This window comes from Salvia splendens, chromosome 1 (genome assembly GCF_004379255.2).
Source record: "Salvia splendens isolate huo1 chromosome 1, SspV2, whole genome shotgun sequence".
Lineage (NCBI taxonomy): Eukaryota > Viridiplantae > Streptophyta > Magnoliopsida > Lamiales > Lamiaceae > Salvia > Salvia splendens.
In genome coordinates, this window is record NC_056032.1 from 43919137 (window position 1) to 43942900 (window position 23764).

Here is a 23764-nt window from a genome sequence, read left to right on the forward strand (position 1 = left end):
TAGGGCTTATTTGGGTTATTATTTTAGTAATGACTAATTCGTAGGCAATATGATCAAAATTATAAATGGCTTTCTATAAGATTTAGACTTTTTTTTATGAAATTATTAAAATTTCTCACCTTTTTAGAAACAACATATCAACTCCATAACAACTTTTTTCATGAATTTTCAAGAATTTTCTCACCTTTAGAAGGAGCATAAACTCAACCACCTCCTTAGTTCAATTTTTATTAAATTGATTCGAGCATCAATTTATAATTTATGTCTAGCTGGGGGCAAGAAAGAGCAAAGTCACGATATCCAATGCCATATATAAATGGTTTTAACAATACTAATACCTAACTAAATTACTCTAAAAAACAATACCTAACTAAAGACACATTAATAAATAGAAGAAAGTGACGTTTTAATGTCTAAAATATATCGGAATAAATGCGATGCTTTGATATTTTCAATCTGCGTGTTTAGTTATCAGGTGATAAAATGCAATTTCTATATAATAAAAATTTTAAACTCTTCAACAAAGTGTTAATATAGTGTAAAACTTTAAAATTTTGATACAACACAATGTCAACCGTTGACATTGTGTTAACATTTGTTGTTGCTATATTATTTTGTCATCGGTTGACATTATCTAACGGTACGAATCATAGTTTAGAGTTTGTACAATATTTAGATTTTGTATTTGATTATATCCCTTAGTTATCCTCTCCCGTTATAGTAGTAAATAAAAACAATAGATATTAAAATTACAGTTTTTTTTACTACTTTGATTCATATAGACCTTGTAATGATATTTAAACCTTTCCTTGATCCATTCTTATTGTTTGCACTAGCTTAAAGTTGATATTTAAACATTATTCCAAGCTAGAAATCTGAAGACAAAATTAACAGATGAGATCATGAGAATGACAATATTCAATACATAGAGTTCCAAAAGCCCCTTAATTAATTTTGAGTTTCAACATTAGTTATATCTCAACTCCAAATTCGAACCAAATATCTAAAGATCTAGACATTATTGAAATATTTTTAAAATGAAATTAATTTGAAACAAGATACAAAAATTTGAGATTTAAAATTTCAACTATCTAACAATTAAAGATAAAATAAAAAATGCCTGTGTAGTTTGCTTCTTCAAGGTCAGAACTCAGAAGTGGTCCCACACAACGGATCTTTGGAATTTGATTGGCTGATCTAAGTTGATTGGAATATAACGAAATTAAAGCTCAAATATCCAGATACGAAGTACTAAAATATTTCGTATATTCGATATTATGTGTTGTTAAACGAAACGATAAAGTAAACTATCATTTCATATTTCAACTTCACCTTTATTGCACGAAACTACCCAATACATAAATCATTTTTTTCCTTCATAGCTTCCACACCTATTCTCACTGTAATATTCTCATTCATCTCATTTAATTGACACATTTTTCCTTTTTAATATCCCACTCAGTGTAAATCTTTTCTAAAGACATAAATTTCATTCTTTTGCCTTTATTTTCTTCACTAAACACACAAAACAATAATGCAATAAAATTATGTCTGAATGAAAAATACTCACTTTAAATGTGATGGACATAGTAATACAGAGTAACAGATCCATGTAAAAAATTAGCTTACACTCACTATAATCCACACAAACTACGTAATATTCGTTTTATGGTTATTCCCTAGAAAAATAATTTCTAGCAAACTACTTCCTCTATCCGTGTCCGCATCGAACTAACAATGAGACTCATAGTCGCGGACACAGGAAGTAATACGGAGTACTAGGTTGATGGATTGTTAAAACTAGAAATAAACATTTAGATATATGTATTTAACTCGAACAGGCTCCTTAAAAATAGATCAAAGCATAGATTCTACAATTTGAGGTCAAGATCCTTTATTCCATACCAACGGTTCAATCATTCTTGGAACAACCAAGTTGAAGACTGTCAAATAGTACTTGTTTGAGGAAATAGGAATTAATCTGCAAAAGTGTAGATCGGGATTTTTACAAGCTCAGTAGTTGTAGACGTCCCATCCCGTCAGCTCGTGATTGCAGAAACTACGTACCTCAACGGATAAGGGATTCATTAGCTATGGTCAAATCCAAGATATTGTTCCACAAGCCTCACCACCGACTTAGCTAAGTCGTCTGCTGATTCTTGGTTCGATGCTTCAGCATACACTCTTACCACATCTTCAGTTCCTGAAGGCCGTATGAAACATCTTCCTTTTGGGTATTTATCTGACAAAAAAACACCTTCAGTACTTGGCAAAGAAACACCATGGTTTCGTGTTGCAGTTTATACATGTTCATCAAGTGTATACGGTGAGCAATTCCATTGGGACATGTAACCAAGTAATCTCGAATGCTTCAGTGAAACATATTTAACTGTGTAGTTCGGCATGTGTAACAAGATAAACTTACCAGTTTCAGCATCAATAGCTTCTTGTATACCGGTCGGGCTCACAACTTTAGTCTCTGCATTTGCAGTAATAACCGCGGTTCTGTCAACAACCTTTACCTGAAGAAGTGAAGGAAGATTAAGGCACATGATATTACATTAATGAAAAGTTTTAGGCTTTGGTAGGTTTCAGTTTTGTTGGTTTGAAAACATTTTCTTAGGGAAAACATGTTTCGGAGTAGGAGTCTTCGATCTTCTTCTCTTTTTTTTTCACACTTATACAAGGAACATTGAAGAATATATCTAATAAGGAGAAACTAACCTTAAGCTGTCTACTAGGTAAATCTTGATAAAGTTCATTCCATTTATGGATAGACCATCCCATATGTTTCAAGATGGCTTCCACTAAAAACAGCCCGCTTAATGCGTCTCCAACAGCTTGATTAATCAATCTGCTTACAGCCAATAACCTCAAAGCAGCCTTGTGTTGATCCGAATCTAGAGATAACCGAACAGAAGATTTGCTTTATCAGAAGCAAGTTGGTCACAGAACAAAAGGTAGCATAAGAAGAGCTCACTTCACCTTTTGATGTTGATGAAAGTTCCTGGTTTTTTATCTCCAACCACGACAGAAAGGCATCTGAAAACAAGACAGTTCCATGCCCATTGGCCTCGAAATAAATGCCAATATCATAATCGGCAGCTTTTTCGTGCAGGTGCTTGACACCTGTTGGAGTCATAACAACTTCCAGCCGCATCTGCTTCAGGTAATCAGTGGATGCACCATTAGCATAAGCCGTTTGTACCACACCTAGAGAAGCTTTATAGGAATTGTTTGTCTTTCCATCTTCGGGTCCATTAAGAAGGAATAATTGTTCCTTGAGGAACAAAGCAAATAGAGACAATATCTTGTCCCCATCGACAAGGTCAATCTTATTACTATTTGATATTACATAGAAATATACAAGCCGGTCAGCATCTCCATCCAAACTGGCACACCTGAAACACTAAGCCAGACAAGTTCAGGGTTTCAGTTCCCCATTAACAAAAGATGGAGTAGCCTCGAAAATGATTACTATTTTGTAAGAAATGTTTCTGAGGAAAACCATAACTTAAATTGTTTAATATTATTTTGAGTTGTACTACAACTCATGAAGCCTTCTTTGACATTTCCCCAAAATAATTATACATGCATTCATTAAAAAAACTGTGCAAAACATCCTTTACCAATCAAAAGACAACAACTTCATGAAAGGAAGATACTTGTACACCATCACTCAGACAAAAAAACAATAACAAATGTAAAAATTTACAATTTTTACGCATTTTAGAGATAAACCTTAAAGTGATGCGGCCCTTACATGAAAACGCATGGCTAATTTAATATAGGATCAAGAAGGAAGATAGCACACCTCATGCCAGCATCAGCGGGGCCAAAATTACGAGGAACCATCTTCTCTTTCTGCACATAGTCAGCACCTACACCTTCATTAAGTACACCCTCACCGCAATTGCGAACATCAATGGTCAAATAACCTAACAATGTCTTCAAATTTTCAAGCTTTGCTCCTCCCACACCATCAGCGCCATCCACAATCAATTTATCGCTCACATTTTTGCTGCTATCTCCTTGGGGAATATAATCCAACAAGCACCTGAAATATCACATACAGATTTACATGGCACCTCTGACGAAAATCTCAATGCCAGACTGATAATCACATAGTATAAAATATTCCAATGAACAATGCTAAAACTAACCTAAAGGACGTCAACATCTGGTTATAATAATTGAGTTCAGTTGCTTCAATGCCCTTATTTTTTGCACGAACCATCCAGTGCAGTTGAGGAGTTGTCAGGATTCCCATATCTGAGGCAGTGGTGCCCATAATTGAAGTTATGCCCTATTAAATGTTAATGAGCTTGCCCCCATCAGTACTTTTAAACAACAAAACCCTACCTAGGATTGAAACAAAATGGATACGAAAGGGCCAAGTTCGGTTTGAAAAAAATTTTTAGATAAGAGAATGCATGATACATATCCAATTTCTGTAAGAAATCAAATGAAAAACAATAAATAGGCATCAAAATGCAACATTATGTTAGATGCTACCAAATACTAGATGACATGAGTTTATACTCACAAAAAAAGGGTAGCAAAAGCATTACTTGTTTAGCAGCCTCGTGAAGAGTCTCCCCACTGGGCCGAGTATCTCTTCCCAATAAAACTTCCCCTGCAGGGGCTCCTTCAAGTATAATGTTTTCCTTCTTAATGAAATCACCAAGCAACTGTTTCAATAAGCAAAAGAAGATCTCTGATTCAACCAGGACTGAAACCTCCACATGAATCGAACTTCAATTATAGAAAGCATGCACATCCAGCACCATGCCAATATCTCACAATCGCCCAAACCTCGATTACCAAGTCAAACAAAAGCATAGCTCCAAAAACTAAAACAAAAATCATCACATAGAAGTCGAGACTTCGCTTCTCCCAAATTAAAACCGCCCTAACGCACAAAAGATCACAAATTTGGCAAAAACTTCTGTACATCTTGATGTAAAATGCATCCACCCCAATTAGGGTACATTAATTCCCAATTAGGATTCATCAGTCCCCAATTATGGTTCATTGATCACAATTATGATTCAATCAACGGATAGGCTCCAAACAGAAGTCTCAAAAACAAAAAAATTCATCAACAATGAGAGGTAGCTAATCGAACCTGGAGGAGGGAATGGGGATCTGAGGCATTAGCAAGGGTGTCGGCGAAGGGTTCCCAGCTCTGAGTGAGCATTCCACCAGATGGATCAGCTAATTTGACACCGTTATCGGAAACCTGATTGTGTGAAGCGGTGATCATCAGGCCGATCACTGACCTCGTCTGGATGGACCGCAGAGCCGCCAATATACCCACGCGAAACAACGTTGATTCGAGCAACGAAGCATCCGCCCTAAATCCTGATGTGCCGTACGAAAACTTCGCTCCTGCTGGTATGGGGAAGCGAGACGCGGCGTTGAGAAGAGCCGATTGCTGCAGTTGGTTCATCTCTTCTTCCTTCACTACTACTGAATCAAGCCGATCAAAGTCAGCATATGAATGTAGAATGAAATTCAATTGCTTTATTATCCGAAAACAAAATCAGAAATGATGAAAGTTACATTTACAGGGAGGCGGCGGTCGGAGTTGGGAGAGGCGTTGCGCCGGCCGTCGGTGATTTGACCCAATTGGTGAATTTAACCAAATCAGTTTAATTTACTTCCCTCGCTAAACACAATTTCCGTGTAATTATTTCAATTTCAATGTAATTTTTGACTTTTCAATTATATTTATTTAAATTTTCTGAAAGAATCGAAATGTAATAAATATATATAAAATTAAATAAGAGTATAAAAATAATTAGTACTAGAATTTAAATTATGAATATGATTTGTGCTATCATTATTGATCTTTATATGATATACCTAAAAAATTGAAATGTCACGTGAATAATTAAAAGGGATATTGACATCTAATATCACAAATCTTTCAAAAAGTTGAGTTTTTCACACGAACTTTAAAATTGTCAAATAATATCACGAACTTTACCTTGGGTTTGTTTTTTCCCACGATTGAAAAAATTCCCACAAATAATATTATGATACGAATTTTTTTCGTAATTTCTCGACAACAATTTTGAGAGTTTCAAGTTTTTCAATCTTTGAAAATAGTTTTTCTTGAATCACACCCTCCAAAATTATTTTTTTAATCTACTAAAATAACATGAATTTTTTCTTTCGTGGGAAAAAACAAACTCGGGGTAAAGTTCGTGATATTATTGTCAATTTTAAAGTTCGGGGGAAAAACCCAACTTTTTGAAAGTTTTGTTATATTAAATGCCAATATCCCTAATTTAATTATGGTATGGTTTGAGCAAAAATATAATACTACTAAAATTAAAAAGGGCTAGAAATAACTTTTATGGTCTATATTGTGGTGTTTTTTTAATGTCACTAACTTAGGGCATTCAGCATTCGTGTTCTTCAACGAGTGGTGCTGAGTGTCAAATATACCAAAGTCAAGACTTACCAAAGGAAGAGAAGTAATTAGTGAAGAATGATATGTAATTGATATGAAATTAATGTGAAATACATAGTCCTAGAATAGATTGATCCACTACCAAAATTACATTGTAATCTTCCCTTAAGTAGGGAGAATGACCGTGTGGTTTAATCATCAAAAAGAAATACAATTCTCTCCCAAAAGCTTCTAATATGCATAGTCTTTTCAAGTCTCTCGATTACCATCGTTAAGATGGTATCAGAGCAGGAAATCAACAAAAAACCTCAAATGGAGGTTAGCCAAATACACACTCTCGAGCTATTGATCGAGACAATCTCAAATCTAATTGATTTGTACAAAGCCAACACAAATCAAAACCAAAATTCCTACCATTCGAAGAAGACAAGTGACGGTGAATCTAAACCTGACACAACGGAAGAATTTGGCAGCGCCACCGACTCCCGCTCGCGTAACCACCGCAATGGTTCGCCTTCCGATCGAAAAAACTGGATGTCCACCCTCAATCCAGACAAGCTCCGGATCAACCAGACCGTGTGGTCAGGCACGCACGACTCAACTACCAACCAAATCGGTATCCCCTTCATCAACCGCCCCTTCGCTCAGTGCCCTAACCATAATGGTTCGTCGGCGCTAGAGCTCTCGGAGGGTGAAGGAGCGTCGGCAGCTTTGCGGTGGGGAAGGAGGAAGAAATAGAGGAGGCGCGAGGCCAACGCTCCGACGGATTGCACCGATCCACCGCCGCCTTCCAATTGTCACATATCCAAAAAGAGCGTTGGCGGTGGAGGCTTTGCGGTGGGGAAGAAAGAAGAAGTGAAGGAGAAAGTATTAGAGGCGGCTAGGATCAACTTCTGTCCGATTTGGGGGTTTTCTAAATACCCCCTCCATTTTGCAAATAAGTCCCTCAATTTTGAGAAAATCCCAAAATAAACCTCACACCAAAAATCCCTACTAATTTCCCCCCAAGTCAATTATGATATTACCAAATCTGCCCCAGTTGACCAAAAAATTGCAGAAAAACCCCCTTTTGTCCGAATTTCCGAGAATACAACCCAAAGTTTCGACAAAAATGAAAATACACCCCAAAATTCCTGAAAATCCCAAAGCCATCCCCTGAATTCACAAAAATCCCAGTTTCACCCCCACCGAAAGAAAAACACAAAGAACACCCCCAAACTTCCGGAAAAATCCAAACTGCCCCCCCACTTGCAAAAACTTTGCAAATTGCACCCCAACCTTCCGAACAATTCAACTATCAGCCAACCATATCCTGCCGGAACTCCTTTGATGCCTTAGCCTGTTCCTCTACAACTGTTTCCGGTCCAAAAGACCCTCAATGGATTTTTGACTGTGGGGCAACAGACACGAAATCGTTTGAAGCCTCCGATTTTGTTTCCATAGCCAAATCAAAAAAATCCTATGTCCAAACTGCCAGTGGGGACCTAGCACAAGTTACGGGGGCAGGCACAATCAATATCTCGCCACTCTATGCCTCTCGAATTGTCTTTTTGTTCCGTCTTTATCACATAAATTGTTATCAATAAGTCATGTGACTAGAGAACTGAACTGCAAATTACTGATGCAACCTCGTTTCTGCATGTTAAAGGATATCAAGACGGGGACAATAGTTGGGCGTGGCACTGAGCGAGACGGACTGTACTACGTGGACGAGATAGCCCAACAGAGTGCTGCAATGATGCTGACTCCCGGACCGACAGACAGACAAGCTTGGCTTTGGCATCGTCGGCTAGGGCACCCATCTTTGGGATACTTTCGTCTTCTTTTTCCTAAATTAGCTAGATCCTTGAACTCCTTTCATTGTGATACTTGTGTGTTGGCTAAGAACCATAGACATTCCTTCAAATTGAACAACACGAGAGTAAAATCCCCATTTGCTTTAGTACATTCGGATGTTTGGGGTCCCGCTCCTATCCCTGGGGGACAAGGTTTTCGTTATTTTGTGCTTTTTATTGATGACTACTCTCGCATGACTTGGATCTATTTCTTGAAAAATAAACATGACGTGTTTGATAGGTTCGTAGATTTCTATAATCTTATTCAAACTCAGTTTCAACACACCATCCATATCCTTAGATCAGACAATGGGGGGGAATTTGTCAACAATAAAATGCAAGAGTTTTTTAGGAGTAAGGGATTAGTCCATCAAACCTCGTGTGCGTACAATCCAGAACAAAATGGGGTAGCCAAAAGGAAAAACAGGTACATACTCGAAATTACCCGAGCTCTCTTAATTGAATCTAAAGTACCGAAGTCTTTTTGGCCAGAAGCTGTAGCAACCGCTGTGTACCTCCTAAATCGTCTACCTACTGGCATTCTCAACTTCAAAACTCCCTTAGATATTTTTTCCCAACACTTCGACATCCCATCATCTCTATCCCTAGAACCTAAAGTTTTTGGATGCTCGGTCTTTGTCCACATTCCTAAACACGAGCGGTCTAAATTTGATCCCTGCGCTCTCAAATGTGTTTTCCTAGGCTATGGAAAAAATAAAAAAGGTTACAGATGCTATGACCCTAAGACCCGTAGAATACATACCACCATGAACTGTGATTTTGTGGAAGGGGAATACTTCTTCACCCAATCTAGTAGTCAGGGGGAGACACAACCTTCAGACCATAGTCCAAAGAATGACCCCCTAGATTGGCTACCAGATACTCAAAACTACCAATTAGGGGGAGAGCCATCAGGGGAACCACAGACAGGGGGAGAGTCACAGCCAAATCCTGTCACAGACGTTGGTCCACCTGAAAAAGCTAGCAACACCGCTGGGCCGTCACATCCGGTAATACAGAACGACGAGCAAGGTGACACGAATCAACCGTCAACCCCGCCTGCGATTCCTGAGGTAACTAGTTCAGATTCTGATAACATACCTGTGGACGGTACTAACCTTGATAGGGGAAATAATGAGGAAAGCGGAACCAGTGGAAGAAGTGAAATGGATCCATACGAGTTGCCCCCAAGGAGAACAAGAGGAGTGCCTCCTCGACGATACTCACCGGACTGGAAAGGGAGAAAGGCGAAATACGCAGTATCTAATATTGCACAAAGTCACCTATCGGAAATGGCACGGGCCTTCGAGACTGCTCTATATGAGGAAGAAGAAATTCCACAGACTTTTGAGGAGGCAAGCAAACACAAACACTAGAGAGAAGCTATGAAAAAGGAAATAGATGCCCTAGTCAAGAATGGCACATGGGAGAAGTGTACGTTGCCAAAAGGAAAGAAGCCAGTTGGATGTCGGTGGATATTCACCATAAAAAGGAGAGCAGATGGTTCAATCGAGAGATATAAGGCGAGACTCGTGGCAAAAGGATACACCCAAGTGTATGGAGTGGACTACGAAGAGACGTTCTCCCCAGTTGCTATGATGGAGACTGTTCGAGCACTACTATCTGTAGCAGCGTGCAAAGACTGGAATCTACACCAGTTTGATGTAATGAACGCCTTCCTACATGGAGAGCTAGAACATAATAAAGAAGTATACATGGAGGTCCCACCAGGCTTAACCGGAGAATTTGGAGAAGGAGAAGTATGTCGACTGCGGAAAACCTTGTATGGGTTGAAGCAGTCCCCCCGGGTCTGGTTCGGCCGGTTCTGCCAAGCCATGTTCAAGCACGAATTTCAACAAAGTCAGTCTGATCACACACTCTTTACAAAACGGAGAGACAACAAGGTAACATGTCTTATTATCTATGTTGATGACATGATTATCACTGGAGATGATGTAGAGGAAATCCAGAAATTGAAGGAAAATCTGTTCAAGGAATTTGAGATGAAAGATTTAGGAGCACTGAAGTACTTCTTGGGGATAGAAGTGTTGAGATCCAAACACGGAATATTCCTAAGACAGAAAAAGTATGTCCTAGACCTGTTAGCTGAAACTGGTCTCCTCGAATGCAAGCCAGCTGACACTCCAATGATTCCCAACCATGGTTTGAAGCTAGAAGGCGGAGTGGAACTCGCTGACCAAGAAAGGTACCAACTGCTGGTAGGAAAACTCATTTATCTCTCACATACTAGACCCGACATTGCATATGCCGTAGGCATCGTGAGCCAGTTCATGCACAAACCTCAAGCTAATCACATGGAAGCCGCTTTAAGGATAGTGCGTTACTTGAAAGACACTATAGGATATGGAGTATTCCTAGCAAAACGAGAAGACCTGGAGATTGATGGATACACTGATGCTGACTGGGCAAGTAATCCGGTGGATAGAAAATCTACAGGGGGCTACTTCACTTTCATAGGTGAAAACTTGGTTACGTGGAGGAGTAAGAAACAAAAGGTGGTGGCCCTATCAAGTGCCGAGGCCGAGTTTCGAGGAATGAAAAGTGGACTCATGGAAATCCTATGGCTAATAAGGCTACTGACGGAAATTGGCTTCCCACCTACTAGAAAGAGCCAATTGTTCTGTGATAACAAGGCTGCGATTAGCATCTCTGAAAATCCAGTGCAACATGACAGAACAAAGCACGTGGAAGTTGATCGGCACTTCATTAAAGAAAAGTTGGAAGGAGGAATTATTGAGTTCCCATTTGTCCATTCGGAAGAGCAACTTGCAGACATCCTAACCAAGGCGGTTCACCCGAAAATCTTTAAAGAAGTATTGACCAAGTTAAGCATTGGAGATACCATTGCTCAACTTGAGGGAGAGTGTCAAATATACCAAAGTCAAGACTTGCCAAAGGAAGAGAAGTAATTAGTGAAGAATGATATGTAATTGATATGAAATTAATGTGAAATACATAGTCCTAGAATAGATTGATTCACTACCAAAATTACATTGTAATCTTCCCTTTAAGTAGGGAGAAGAACCGTGTGGTTTAATCATCAAAAAGAAATACAATTCTCTTCCAAAAGCTTCTAATATGCATAGCCTTTTCAAGTCTCTCGATTACCATCGTTAAGACTGAGCACGCGTGCTTAGCACCAAAGCACGACGTTGTAAGGTGGTGAGCACGCGACCGTTGCATGCTTGCGCATAGATACTGTCATCCAATCTGTAGACTTCAAGAGTGTCATGTTTCAAGAACTTTTCATATATAATCGGAAAACGTATAGTACTTATTTTTTATTCAACTATAAGTGGGAGGGATCAAAAGCATGTGAATGGTCTAAGGGTCTTGATTATTAAAGTTTATAATTTGTCTCAGAAACTCACGATTTTTTGAAGAATTAATTTGTTTCTAAGTAGTATGATACTTTTATCATACTATCAATTAGTATTAAAGTTTATACTTTGTTTCAGTTTACTTTTATTCTTACATGCACAAAGAAGGGTGAAGGACGTTGCCAAAAAATAAAATACGAAAAAGTAGTAAATATGTAAAGAGAATTATACAACAAAATGAGAAGCAAAGAACAAAGTTACACTGAATTCAAGTTGAGCCTTCCATTTTTTAGACTTTTGAGGGTACAAATTTAGGTTTTGGCTTTTTGATTCAATTATTTTGAAATAAATGACCGCTTTCGGCTTTAAAATTATTCAAGTTGGAATGGAATTGGAAACATAATTTGAGCATCAAATGGGTGAAAAACACTCCTATTTAAGCATCAAATGGATGAAATCTTATTCCATAATTTGAGCATCAAATTTATACTAGTACTCCTATTTAACTAATTAGTGAAAATGAAATAAAATAAACTAAATAGTGAAATATAATCCTATCTTATACTACTATTATTGAATTTGACCAATCAGCACTCAAACTATGATAGCTATTCAAATCTAGCACCGTAACAATTTAAATTTTTTTACGGGGTATTAGTAGTTTAATATTCAAATTAATTTTTTTTAATAATTAAATTTGAGAATGATGAAGGTGTTTCATAACAAATTAGCTTTAATTATACAACTAATTCACTTTGTATCTCTGTTACTTTTACATTGTAAGATTAATATCAATAGACACATTTTTGAATTCTTATTAAATTTCTGTAATTTAATCATAAAAATGTTATATTTACTTGAATTATATTTCAAAATTTTCGAATCATTGCAAATTTATTTGGCATGGTTTTAACGTGAAAATATATGAATATAAGTATAGCACATCAAATTCATGATAATCCTACTCAATTTACAGGTATCCAGAAAAATTCCTAGATATTTCATAACTTGACATTAATCGGACAAAATCAATAATCAAAAAGTATGAAAATGGAATAATTGTTGAATAAGAAGAATCTTATTCTATTCTTCATTCCTAAACCTGCTTTTATCCGTTTACTAACAAAAATCAACTCATTTTCAACACAGAAAAGCACAACCAATAATTTTCTTCTCTAAAATAAGAAAAGTGAAGAAAAGAAGATGATGATTCCGCGAATTATTGATGTTAATAAATGCTGGTAGAGAATGAAGATTATGACGCAGAGAATTTTACGTGGTTCGATTTACTGAGGTAAATCTACGTCCACGGGGAGAAATGGGGGCAGGTTTGTATTGCTTGATCTGCGAATTACAGCTTACAACACAGACTTGCTATATGATTAATTCTCTAGAGAGATTCTAACCCTTTTCTACCAGATCTAAGTTCTATTTATACATTGAACTAAGATCGTGGCTTACATCATCACTCTAGGTCGTGGATGTCGTGTAGGTCATGGCCTAAGATCGTGGCCTGAGTTGACGCCACGTGGTAGTGGGTGTGTTGGAAGTTGTGGAAATCCTGCATGGGTCCACTAACTCCTTGTTCGGTCGAATACTGAGACCGAACTGCTTTGGTTGCCGATCTGAGAGTAGAGCTTGATGCCGACCTGAGAGCAGAGCTTGATTGGTTGGCTTTTACCGAGCTGTAGGCTGAGGCCGAACTCTTTGGTAATGCCGAACTCATCCGAACTCTTTGGTCATGCCGAACTCATACTCTTCCTTGGGCTTCGGGCTGATGGGCCGTCATTGCTGTTGGGCTTGTTTAGTCCGTACCCCATCACTACCCCCCCCCGAAAGACGAAGTGAATCACTTCGGCGAAGCGAGTCACTTCGGCATTCTGGATAAAGGTACGGGGGAGGCTGACGTCAGGGGACGTGCCTTGCATGTGACTGCATTAAATGCGACAGTAAAATCCGGCCGTTGAATCCTGAAAAGGTGGGATTCGAAACGGTGCGACGATTTTGAAATCTTCGCCGAATCTGATAAATATGCTCTTTCTTCCTCATTTGAACACCTTTGCTGTTGCGTCTTCTATACTCTCTCTTTCTCGAGAAATTTTCTTCCGCTTTCAAGAGCTTCTTCAGACTTTCTTCACTTTCAAAAAGTAAGAAAAATGTCTTCTTCTTCTTCTTCGGTGTCGGGTAGCGGCAGGAAAGGGGATAAGGGGTCTTCTAGCCGGAAAGAATCCGGGGAGAAGACCGTAGAGTATTTTCACAGTATCTTGAGTAAGGATACTGTGATATCCCTTCACGAGAAATATTTTTTACCTGGGGGGAAGGCGGTGGTTCCCGACGATGATCATAGGGCTAACGACCCGCCGGAGGGTTATGCCACCGTTTACGAAGCCTGCTTAGAATGCGGGCTTCGTTTTCCTCTTCCCCCACCTTTTGTAGAGCTTCTTGATTTTTTTCAACTCCCTTTAGGTCAGGTGACTCCGAACTCTTGGAGGCACTTATCGGCTTTTGCTGCCGAACTGCGTAGGCTAGATAAGGATCTGTCTCTGAGGGCAATCCTTAATTTTTTCCAGTTTAAAAGGAAGGGATCTTGGTTTTACTTGATCCCCTTACAGCCTTTTAGGGCCTTCTGCAAAACCAAGTGGCCGAAATGGCAAAACCGTTTCTTTTTTTATAATAGGACTTCGGCTCCGGGCTTTCCTTGGAGAAGGCCGAAGTCCGTGATTCCCCATCCTCGGTTAGAACCGTTGGCCGAGCTTGAGGGCGAGCTCAATAAGATTCCTATGATTAGGAAACAGTATTCGGAAACTGAGCTCGTCAAGGGCGACCTCGTGTTCAATATCTCGTCTTCGGACGAAGAGGCCGAGGGTGAGGATTTCTCTTTATCTTTATGCTCTACTGCTTTAACGAAGAAAACTAACCTTGTTTTCTTGCTTTTTGGCAGTGTTCATGCTGAATAAGGCTATCCGAAAGTCCTCCGAGCTTGAGGAGCCGGAGAAAGAGAAGGCTACCAGCTCGGCGCCTGATGCCGAGAAGAATCCGAAGAGGCAAAAGACCTCTTCGGGTCCAAAGAAGCCGGAGTCGACTTCGGCAAGTAGGAAGGGGAGGACCCAGAAGCCCCCGAGAGCGCCAGAGAAAGACGTGGTCTTGGCGCCTCCTTCGGAGCATATCTGTGAGCCATTTTTATGGCCCACGGACTTCGCCGAGGTGAATTGTCTTCTTGATTCTTTGGCCTGGCTTCTGTCCTGTATTTTTGGTGCCCTCTGTTGACTTTTTTCCTTATCCATTTTCAGAGGAACGATATGCTCTCCAAGCTCGTCGCCGTCGAACTTTCCAAAGCGTCCAATGACTATGCCGAGATGCAGAGGAAGTTGGCGGCTGCTTGTCATCGGGCCGAACAGGCTGAGGCTAAATTTGAGAAGGCCAGAGCTGCTAGGATTTCGGCCCAGGATGAAGCTCAGTTTGCCAAAAACCAGCTCGTCATCCAGCGAGAGCAGGCGAAGCGGAGCGATGCTGCCGCCGTGGTTGCCCAAGGAGAGGGTCTCCGTGTTTACACGGAGAAACTCTTTTTGAGCAGCCAGTTCTCGGCCTTTGTCGGTAGTCTGGTAAGGCTAATTGCCGATAAGGGCGAGCAGGGGGCCGACGTCGTGCTGCCTCTGTACAGCCGAGAGATAGCAGCTCGGCTTCAGAATCTGCCGCTCCTTGAGGAGCTCGCTTCATCTTCGGTCCTGCTTTCTGCAGACCGAGTCCGGAGTTGTCGAGCTGATCGGGACGAGAACCTGGAGGCTATCTTTGCCTCCGTGGGACCCGTTTCACCCGCTTCGACTTACAACGGAGAGGGTGAGGCCGAGCCGCTGGAGCGGGAGGCCGAAGTCGATCAGGCCGGGCATCCGGAGAAGGAGGCCGATCAGGAGGCGGAGGCGAGGCCGGCAGGAGGCGAGGCCGAGGCTGAGGTAGCCCAGGAGAAGGAAGCTGTACCAGACCGAGGAGCCGGAGACGAAGCAGGCGGAGTATGATTTCGTCTCCCTTCTCTTAGTCTAGTTTCTTCCTTGTAAAATGGCCTTGAAGCCCTAGTGTAAAAAATTTTCCTTGTGAATGAAAAATTCTCTACATTTGTCTTCGTATAACTTTTCGTACTCGCCTTTATTCCTGTTGTATTTTACTATCTGCTCGGTATAGCTGCCGAACTGATATAGCTGCTTTGTACCCAAGGAGATGGAGATACTTCACTGGAAACGGCTGTACTCTTCGGCTTTGGACGAAGCTGAGAGAAGAGCTATAGCCGATCAGACGAAGAATGACGAGCTTCTGGCTCGTTTAGTGAAGCTGGAGGCCGATATCAAGGACTTAGAGTCCGATAAGAAAGATCTGGAGGCCGAGCTGAATACGGCCATTGCTGAGAGGACTGCGTATGAGGATTACATCCGTGTGCGCGGGGGGAATGACCATATCAGAGGTTCAGGAACGAGTTGACGAACTGTGGGAGGAGTATAATGTACTCCGGAGGAACAATGCGCTGGAGAGCTCGGCTTGCCAACAAGTCGTGAAATCATTGCGGCGCTGGGCTTCTCGGTATGACATTGTTCTTGCCCGGCGTCCCTCAATTGAGAGATTCCTCCGGCATATCGCGCCAACAGATGCTCGCACTCCAGATCAAACCTCTGGTTCCCTTGTTCAAAATCCTACTCCCAGCCAACAACGAACTCCGGAACAGCCGGAAACGTCAAGACGAGAACGGGCTCAGGAGCAACCGGAATCGTCAAGACGGGGACGGACTGAAATTCGCCGAGGAGTTGTGACTATGAGCGAGCAAGATCAGCAGATGCTTATTGCAGAGACTCTTCATCGCCGAGGTGTTAGGACTTCTCGGGCTCGGGGAAGAGGCGTTGGGTCGAGGATAGCATCTCGTCGACCTGCTTATTCTTCATCTGCTCGGAACAACCGAACTCGGCTTCCAGAGGATTTTGCAGATAGGTGGCTTAACTTCAGCAACCCTGGACAGTAGAATAGTCCTTTGTAATAGCGTAACGCCATTTTGTAGGGTAGCGGAGTTGTATGCCGAACAAGATTTGATAAATGAAATTTTGTTTTCGCTTCTAACACTGTATTTACAGCTTAGCGAAAAAATTTCATCGTACTTGTCCTCGGTCTTATGAAGTAAACTTCTTTGACCGGACTTGGTCCTTGGTCTGATGAAATAAACATCTTTGACCGGACTCGTCTTTGGTCTGATGAAATAAACATCTTTGACCGGACTCGTCTTTGGTCTGATGAAATAAACATCTTTGACCGGACTCGTCTTTGGTCTGATGAAATAAACATCTTTGACCGGACTCGTCTTTGGTCTGATGAAATAAACATCTTTGACCGGACTTGTCTTTGGTCTGATGAAATAAACATCTTTGACCGGACTCGTCTATGGTCTGATGAAATAAACATCTTTGACCGGACTCGTCTTTGGTCTGATGAAATAAACATCTTTGACCGGACTCGTCTATGGTCTGATGAAATAAACATCTTTGACCGGACTTGTCTTTGGTCTGATGAAATAAACATCTTTTGACCGGACTTGTCTATGGTCTGATGAAATAAACATCTTCGACCGGACTGGTCTTTGGTCTGATGAAATAAACATCTTTTGACCGGACTCGTCTTTGGTCTGTTCTAATTTGGCGATTTTTGTCGCTGGGATCGAACTTTCCCTTGTCCTAATTCGGCGAGTTTTATCGCGTGGATCGGACTTTCCCAGTTAACCGAAGTGGTCTTATGCAGTAAACCTCTTTGACTAGACATGGTCGTCCTCGGTCTTATGAGGTAAACTGCTTTGACCGAACTTGGTCGTCCTAATTCGGCGAGGTTTATCGCGTGGATTGGACTTTCCCTTGTCCTAATTCAGGCAAGTTTTATCGCGAGAATCGGACTTTTGTTGCAGTTCGTTTCAGACGAAGTGCTTGATTCTTAAGCAGAATTGTGGTCTTGTATCCTCTTTAGAAGCTTTGACACACAATCGTGGGCTTGTTGCAGCTCGTTTCAGACGAACTGCTTGTTTAAGCTGAATTGTGGTCTTGTATCCTCTTTAGAAGCTTTGACGCACAATCGTTGGCTTGTATGTTCTAAAAAGGGGATCAGCCTTTGAAGAACGAGATACCTCAGTTTTATTTGTAAGAGACGACACTCACATAGACAGACACAACGCACGTAGAGACAAGAACAAGTAAAAAACAAAGAAAACACATAAGACTGACTGACCGGACTGTCTCTTACAAATGGAACTTTTTGAGGTTGGAAACGTACCATGTTCGGGGTACTTGTGCTCCTGACGCGTGAGTCAATTTGTAAGACCCTTTGCCGAGGACTTCTGACACCCGATATGGACCTTCCTATGTGGGCTCGAGTTCGCCCAGCTTTTCTGCTCGGCTTACTTCGTTGTTTCTCAAGACGAGATCTCCCACTTGAAATTGCAGCTTCTTCACCCTTTGGTTGTAATACCGGGCTACTTGCTCCTTGTACTTGGCTGCTTTTAGGCAGGCCAATTCTCTTCTTTCTTCGGCAAGATCTAGTTCGGCTCTCAGTCCATCACCATTCATTTCTGAGGAGAAATTGAGTTCGGGGACTGGATATGCCGATCTCAACCGAATCACGGCTTCAGTGCCGTACACCATCGAGTTCGGCTCCGGTGTGACTTCGGTCATTTCGCCGGCCTCTGATTCCGGCTGCTGTGATTGCTATGCTTGATGGTGCCGAACTGATTGCTCGGCACTTTTAAGCGCAATCTGCGAACACACTTGCTCTTTTTCGATCACCTCGGATGACCGCTATCTCTCCTTTAGTGGAGAAGGTGTTCGGCGAGGATGCCTCTGATCGCTATGACCGGGCTTCTTTTTGTCTTCTCTGGATGAGCTGTCTAAAGACCGTTTTCGACGGTCTGCCTCATCGGCACGAGAAAACTTGTCCGCAATGTCCCACATCTCTTGAGCTGTTTGCGGACCGCACTCCACGAGCTTTCTGTAGAGAGCTCCGGGCAGGATTCCATTTTGGAATACCGAAATGACAAGTAGATCATTGAGATTATCTACCTGTAGGCATTCCTTATGGAATCTCGTCAGGAAGTCGCTGATCTTTTCGTCGCGACCTTGACGTATAGAAAGCAGCTGAGCCGAAGTATTTCGGGCTTCCGCTTTCTGAAAGAACCTCCTGTGGAAAGCATCCATCAGATCTCGGTAGGATCTAATGCTGCCTTGAGGAAGGCTGTCGAACCACCTTCTGGCGTTCCCGATGAGCAGCTCGGGGAACAGCTTGCACATATGGACCTCATTGAGACCTTGGTTCGCCATATTATATTGATAGCGTCCCAAGAAATCATGAGGATCCACGAGTCCGTCATAGGTTATCGACGGAGTTCGGTAGTTCTGTGGTAGGGAAGTTCGGGTAATATCGTCCGAGAACGGAGTCCTCAATGCTCCGTACATGGCGAACCCGACATTTCTTCGGTATGGAGGAGATGGAGTTCTCCTGTGATTCCGGTACCGAGGATTCTTTCTTCTGGAAGACATGCTACTACTGCGGGTAGTGACTGTCTCGTATGGAGGGAGAGGGAGAATCCGCCGTTTTCGCCTCCGGCTGCTTTTGGCTTCTCTGCAGGAAGGTTAAGAATTCCTCCTGCTTTTCAGCCAAAAACAGCTTGACAGCCTCGTTCAAATCGGGCTGCTGGGAAGACTCGGTGTGACGGCTTTTGGAGCGGCTTGTTCCTTCGCCATGAGAACTGGTGGTGGATTTATCCCTAGGCTGTTTTCCAGACCTATGGGATGGATTGGCTTCCTCCTGGTTCTCACGGGCAGGAATACGGGTACTCTGCGATCTGGTATGCATTTTTTGGGTTGAAAAAACGGTCAAAAATTCGCTTTATCACAAATTTGGTTCTCTGTTTCCCACAGACGGCGCCAGTGATGATTCCGCGAATTATTGATGTTAATAAATGCTGGTAGAGAATGAAGATTATGACGCAGAGAATTTTACGTGGTTCGATTTACTGAGGTAAATCTACGTCCACGGGGAGAAATGGGGGCAGGTTTGTATTGCTTGATCTGCGAATTACAGCTTACAACACAGACTTGCTATATGATTAATTCTCTAGAGAGATTCTAACCCTTTTCTACCAGATCTAAGTTCTATTTATACATTGAACTAAGATCGTGGCTTACATCATCACTCTAGGTCGTGGATGTCGTGTAGGTCATGGCCTAAGATCGTGGCCTGAGTTGACGCCACGTGGTAGTGGGTGTGTTGGAAGTTGTGGAAATCCTGCATGGGTCCACTAACTCCTTGTTCGGTCGAATACTGAGACCGAACTGCTTTGGTTGCCGATCTGAGAGTAGAGCTTGATGCCGACCTGAGAGCAGAGCTTGATTGGTTGGCTTTTACCGAGCTGTAGGCTGAGGCCGAACTCTTTGGTAATGCCGAACTCATCCGAACTCTTTGGTCATGCCGAACTCATACTCTTCCTTGGGCTTCGGGCTGATGGGCCGTCATTGCTGTTGGGCTTGTTTAGTCCGTACCCCATCAGAAGAAAAGCAATTCTTCATAGTTAAGGAAAAAAAGCCTACTTATTAATTAACTAAGACGAAGTCAATGGCAAAGGAGTATGATTTTTGTTTTCTAAGTTAAGACGAATGACGTATATAAATTGAGTAATAAATCAGCTATGACTCATTTTTATAGTTTTAATAGGGTGAATTTTCAAAATTTATAATAAAAGATTTATGTAATAATAGAGACTAGTTTGATGGTCGAATCGAATTCTAACAACCACTAATAAATTAGATTTTCAATGTGCAAATTGATTTCACATACAATAGTCTTTCCATGTTTTTTTTCCTGCCAAAATATATAGTGCAATGCATTTATGAGAGTGGTGTTTTCGAAAACACAAATACCTTGATGTGAGATTTATCAGTTTCGAATAAGGAAAAATTTCAGTTTTAGAAGTTGGCATTAAAAAAAGTTGAATTTCAATTGCCAAAATACTACTAAGAGCATCTCCAATGGCGGACGTCCGGTCGGACATCCACGACGGGCGACCGGGACGTCCGCCATTGTAACGAAGCAACTCGGATACGGACGTCCCGTAAGGACGTCGGATGTCCTCGGACGTCCGGGCGACAGGCGGGCGGACGTCCGCCATTGTGGCGTGGGTCAGACGTCCGATATTAATTTTTTTTAAACTCTATATATACGGGCAGTGGTATATTCCCAACATCGGCGATGTCATGTACGCATGTACCATAATGCACAACATGATTGTCGAAAATGAAGCTGCGGAACTGACTCAGTGGACCAATGAAGATGATACGGGTGCAGGTCCAAGTCACGGCGTGGCCACCGCGAATGTGAATATGGGGGTACCTCATGGAGAGGTCGAGCGGATGCGTGCATTTGCCGACATGCGACAAACAGATGCCCATGTTCGACTTCAGCACCATATTATCGAAGAGGTTTGGACGCGGAGGGGTTGACCTTGATGTGATTAATTTTTTTTTATTACTATGTAATTTTTTTTCCGAATCGTGTATTTTTTTTTAATGAAGTTGTTAATTTTCCCCGTTCGTATTCGTGTTGAAATTTTATTTCCGTAAACGTAAATTGCTTTATTTGTGAATTTGTGATTTTTTTATTGCAGGAAGTCCTAGTGGGAAGGGCAATGGGAAGGGCGGATTGTGCAGGGGAAGTTCTAGTGACGTGGCAGTGGGATGAGAAGTCCTAGTGACGTGACAGGAGGTGTTTTTGGGAAGTCCTAGTGAATGTCCGAGTGGGACATCCGTACATTGGAGATCCTCTAAATCATGTAGTTACTATTTAATTTGTCAACTTTTTCCTCTCAAAACTTTAAATAGTGGTGTATAATTAGAGGTGTTTTTAACTATATCTTATATAATGTTGAATTCATCTAGAAGAAGATGGAGTCAACATAAGAGTATTATTTTCGTGTTCTATGTTAAAATAAAGACAGTATATAGGAATTGACTGCAATATAAAAACTGTAAATACAAATGAGGATGAGTTCAATACTATTTGAGTGGTGTTCTATTATAAAATCAAGGGCATGTATACTATTCAAATCACATCTTATAACTGAGTTATTCAAATCACATCTTATAACTGAGTATCAAAACACTTCAATAGAATTCAAGACATTAAAAAAACTTTTAAATATACGATTACCTTCATCCTTACAATATTTTGATTAAACCATCTGATTATTGTAAATAATCTATTTATATATTTGGCGCTTTTTATTGTTGAGCAATATTGTTCGTAATATTGTGATGGATAAGATCACAAATTTGTGCTTGGTTTTAATTTATGGAGTATTAGAAAATGGTCAATTTAACCCACGCAAATTCAAGATAGTAGTAGTAGTAGTACAATTTTTTTTTACCACAACACTGACAAACATTGTTTTGCTTAATAGTAAGAGCATAATTTTAAATACGAGTGATCCGGCATGATACAATATTCAATATTCAATATCCGATTACACCGACTTGATATAATAATTACAGTATATAGAAATTTTAGTAGAACACAATATGTAAACAGTAGCTCCACATAAAATATTCAAGTACAGAGATTAATTGACCCGAATTAACGTAAATCAATTTTGTTATAGAAAAATGTCAAACTCATAATCCAAAATTAAAACTTTATGATATTATCTCAAAATTAAATAGCTGACTTAATCTATAGGATTAAACAATTTTCATACTATTCAATATCATCTAATTCACCAAACAAAAAATAACTCTATAATTGTAAAAACTAGTACTTTAATTGTGACATTATTATAAGAGCCCAAAATAGAGCCAAGTCATCCTTATGGGTGAGAAAGTAAGTCAAAAGAATTCCCTAATTGAGGAAGAAATTTAAAGGGATAAAATAAAATAATGAGAAACTAGTCATTTTATTCCCTATCATCCAAAAAATGTCGAAACCATAAGAGGAATCCCATGTGATAACACCATTCATAACTTTCTTATTTCGTATTGAAATAATATGAATTGCTGACATAGTGAATAATTGTGGGTCCCTCTAGCTATACAAAATATCTCAAGGTCTTCCTAGCGAAAAACTTGATCAAATGCTCGTTCCTTTCGTGATTAAAAAAAGAGGAACATCATTTTTTGTCCATGAATTTTGCCAAAATATTGTTTTAGGTCCGTGAACTTTGAAAATATCATTTTAGGTCCGTGAACTTTGAGTTAGTATCATTTGAAGTATTTTTTACTAGTTCCAAGTTTTTTTGGACGAAAATACCCTCAATACCTTAAAAGGTATATATTTTTAATAAATTTATCATATACTCATAATTTTTTATAAATATCTTTACAATATATTTTTGACAAATTTTCTAAATATAATTTGACCTTAAATATTATCACTTAATTTTGTGACATGCAAGTAAAATTGCTTCTTCAATTTTTTATATTAATTTTTTAAAAAAATTGAATAAAGAACTTTCTTTAATAATAAAAAATTGAATAGAGATCTTTTTATAAATATCTTTACAATATATTTTTGACAAATTTTCTAAATATAATTTGACCTTCAATATTATCATTTAATTTTGTGACAGAAAAGATCTTTATTCAATTTTTTATTATTAAAGAAAAGTTCTTTATTCAAGTTTAAAAAAATTAATATAAAAAATTGAAGAAGCAATTTTACTTGCATGTCACAAAATTAAGTGATAATATTTAAGGTCAAATTATATTTAGAAAATCTGTCAAAAATATATTGTAAAGATATTTATAAAAAATTATGAGTATATGATAAATTTATTAAAAATATATACACTTTAAGGTATTGAGGGTATTTTCGTCCAAAAAAAACTTGGAAATAGTAAAAAGTACCTTAAATGATACTAACTCAAAGTTCACGGACCTAAAATGGTATTTTCAAAGTTCACGGACCTAAAACGATACTTTAGCAAAGTTCGTAGACCAAAAATGATGTTCTCTCTTAAAAAATTGCCTAGAAAAATATAAAATTAAGATATGGTCGTAATTTATCATGACAAAAGAGTTTGGTCTTGTAATATACTATTTTTATCTTTAATCGAACATCATCTTTTTTCTTATAAGGATCCGATATTATTTAATTGGATTGTGATGACG

At 39.9% G+C, this 23764-nt stretch overlaps 1 protein-coding gene across 4 annotated transcripts; it reads right to left on the bottom strand.

Moving 5' to 3' along the window:
- Positions 1 to 1827: 1827 nt before the first annotated feature.
- LOC121754289 (phosphoacetylglucosamine mutase-like) lies at positions 1828 to 5705 on the bottom strand. Of its 4 annotated transcripts, XM_042149680.1 has the most exons (10): positions 5566 to 5705; positions 5129 to 5472; positions 4572 to 4691; positions 4164 to 4306; positions 3815 to 4057; positions 2986 to 3401; positions 2725 to 2900; positions 2426 to 2522; positions 2068 to 2242; positions 1828 to 1981 (listed from the first exon to the last, which is right to left on the bottom strand). In XM_042149680.1, exons 2-9 carry the CDS (start codon positions 5450 to 5452, stop codon positions 2088 to 2090), a joined length of 1674 nt encoding a protein of 557 aa, XP_042005614.1. In that variant the 5' UTR covers positions 5453 to 5472; positions 5566 to 5705; the 3' UTR covers positions 1828 to 1981; positions 2068 to 2087. The 4 variants fall into 4 exon arrangements, with proteins under 4 accessions (XP_042005614.1, XP_042005600.1, XP_042005608.1 ...); XM_042149666.1 differs by having other exon boundaries at positions 1828 to 2242; XM_042149674.1 differs by having other exon boundaries at positions 1828 to 2242; positions 5129 to 5469; positions 5566 to 5702.
- Between the last annotated feature and the right edge of the window lie 18059 nt (positions 5706 to 23764).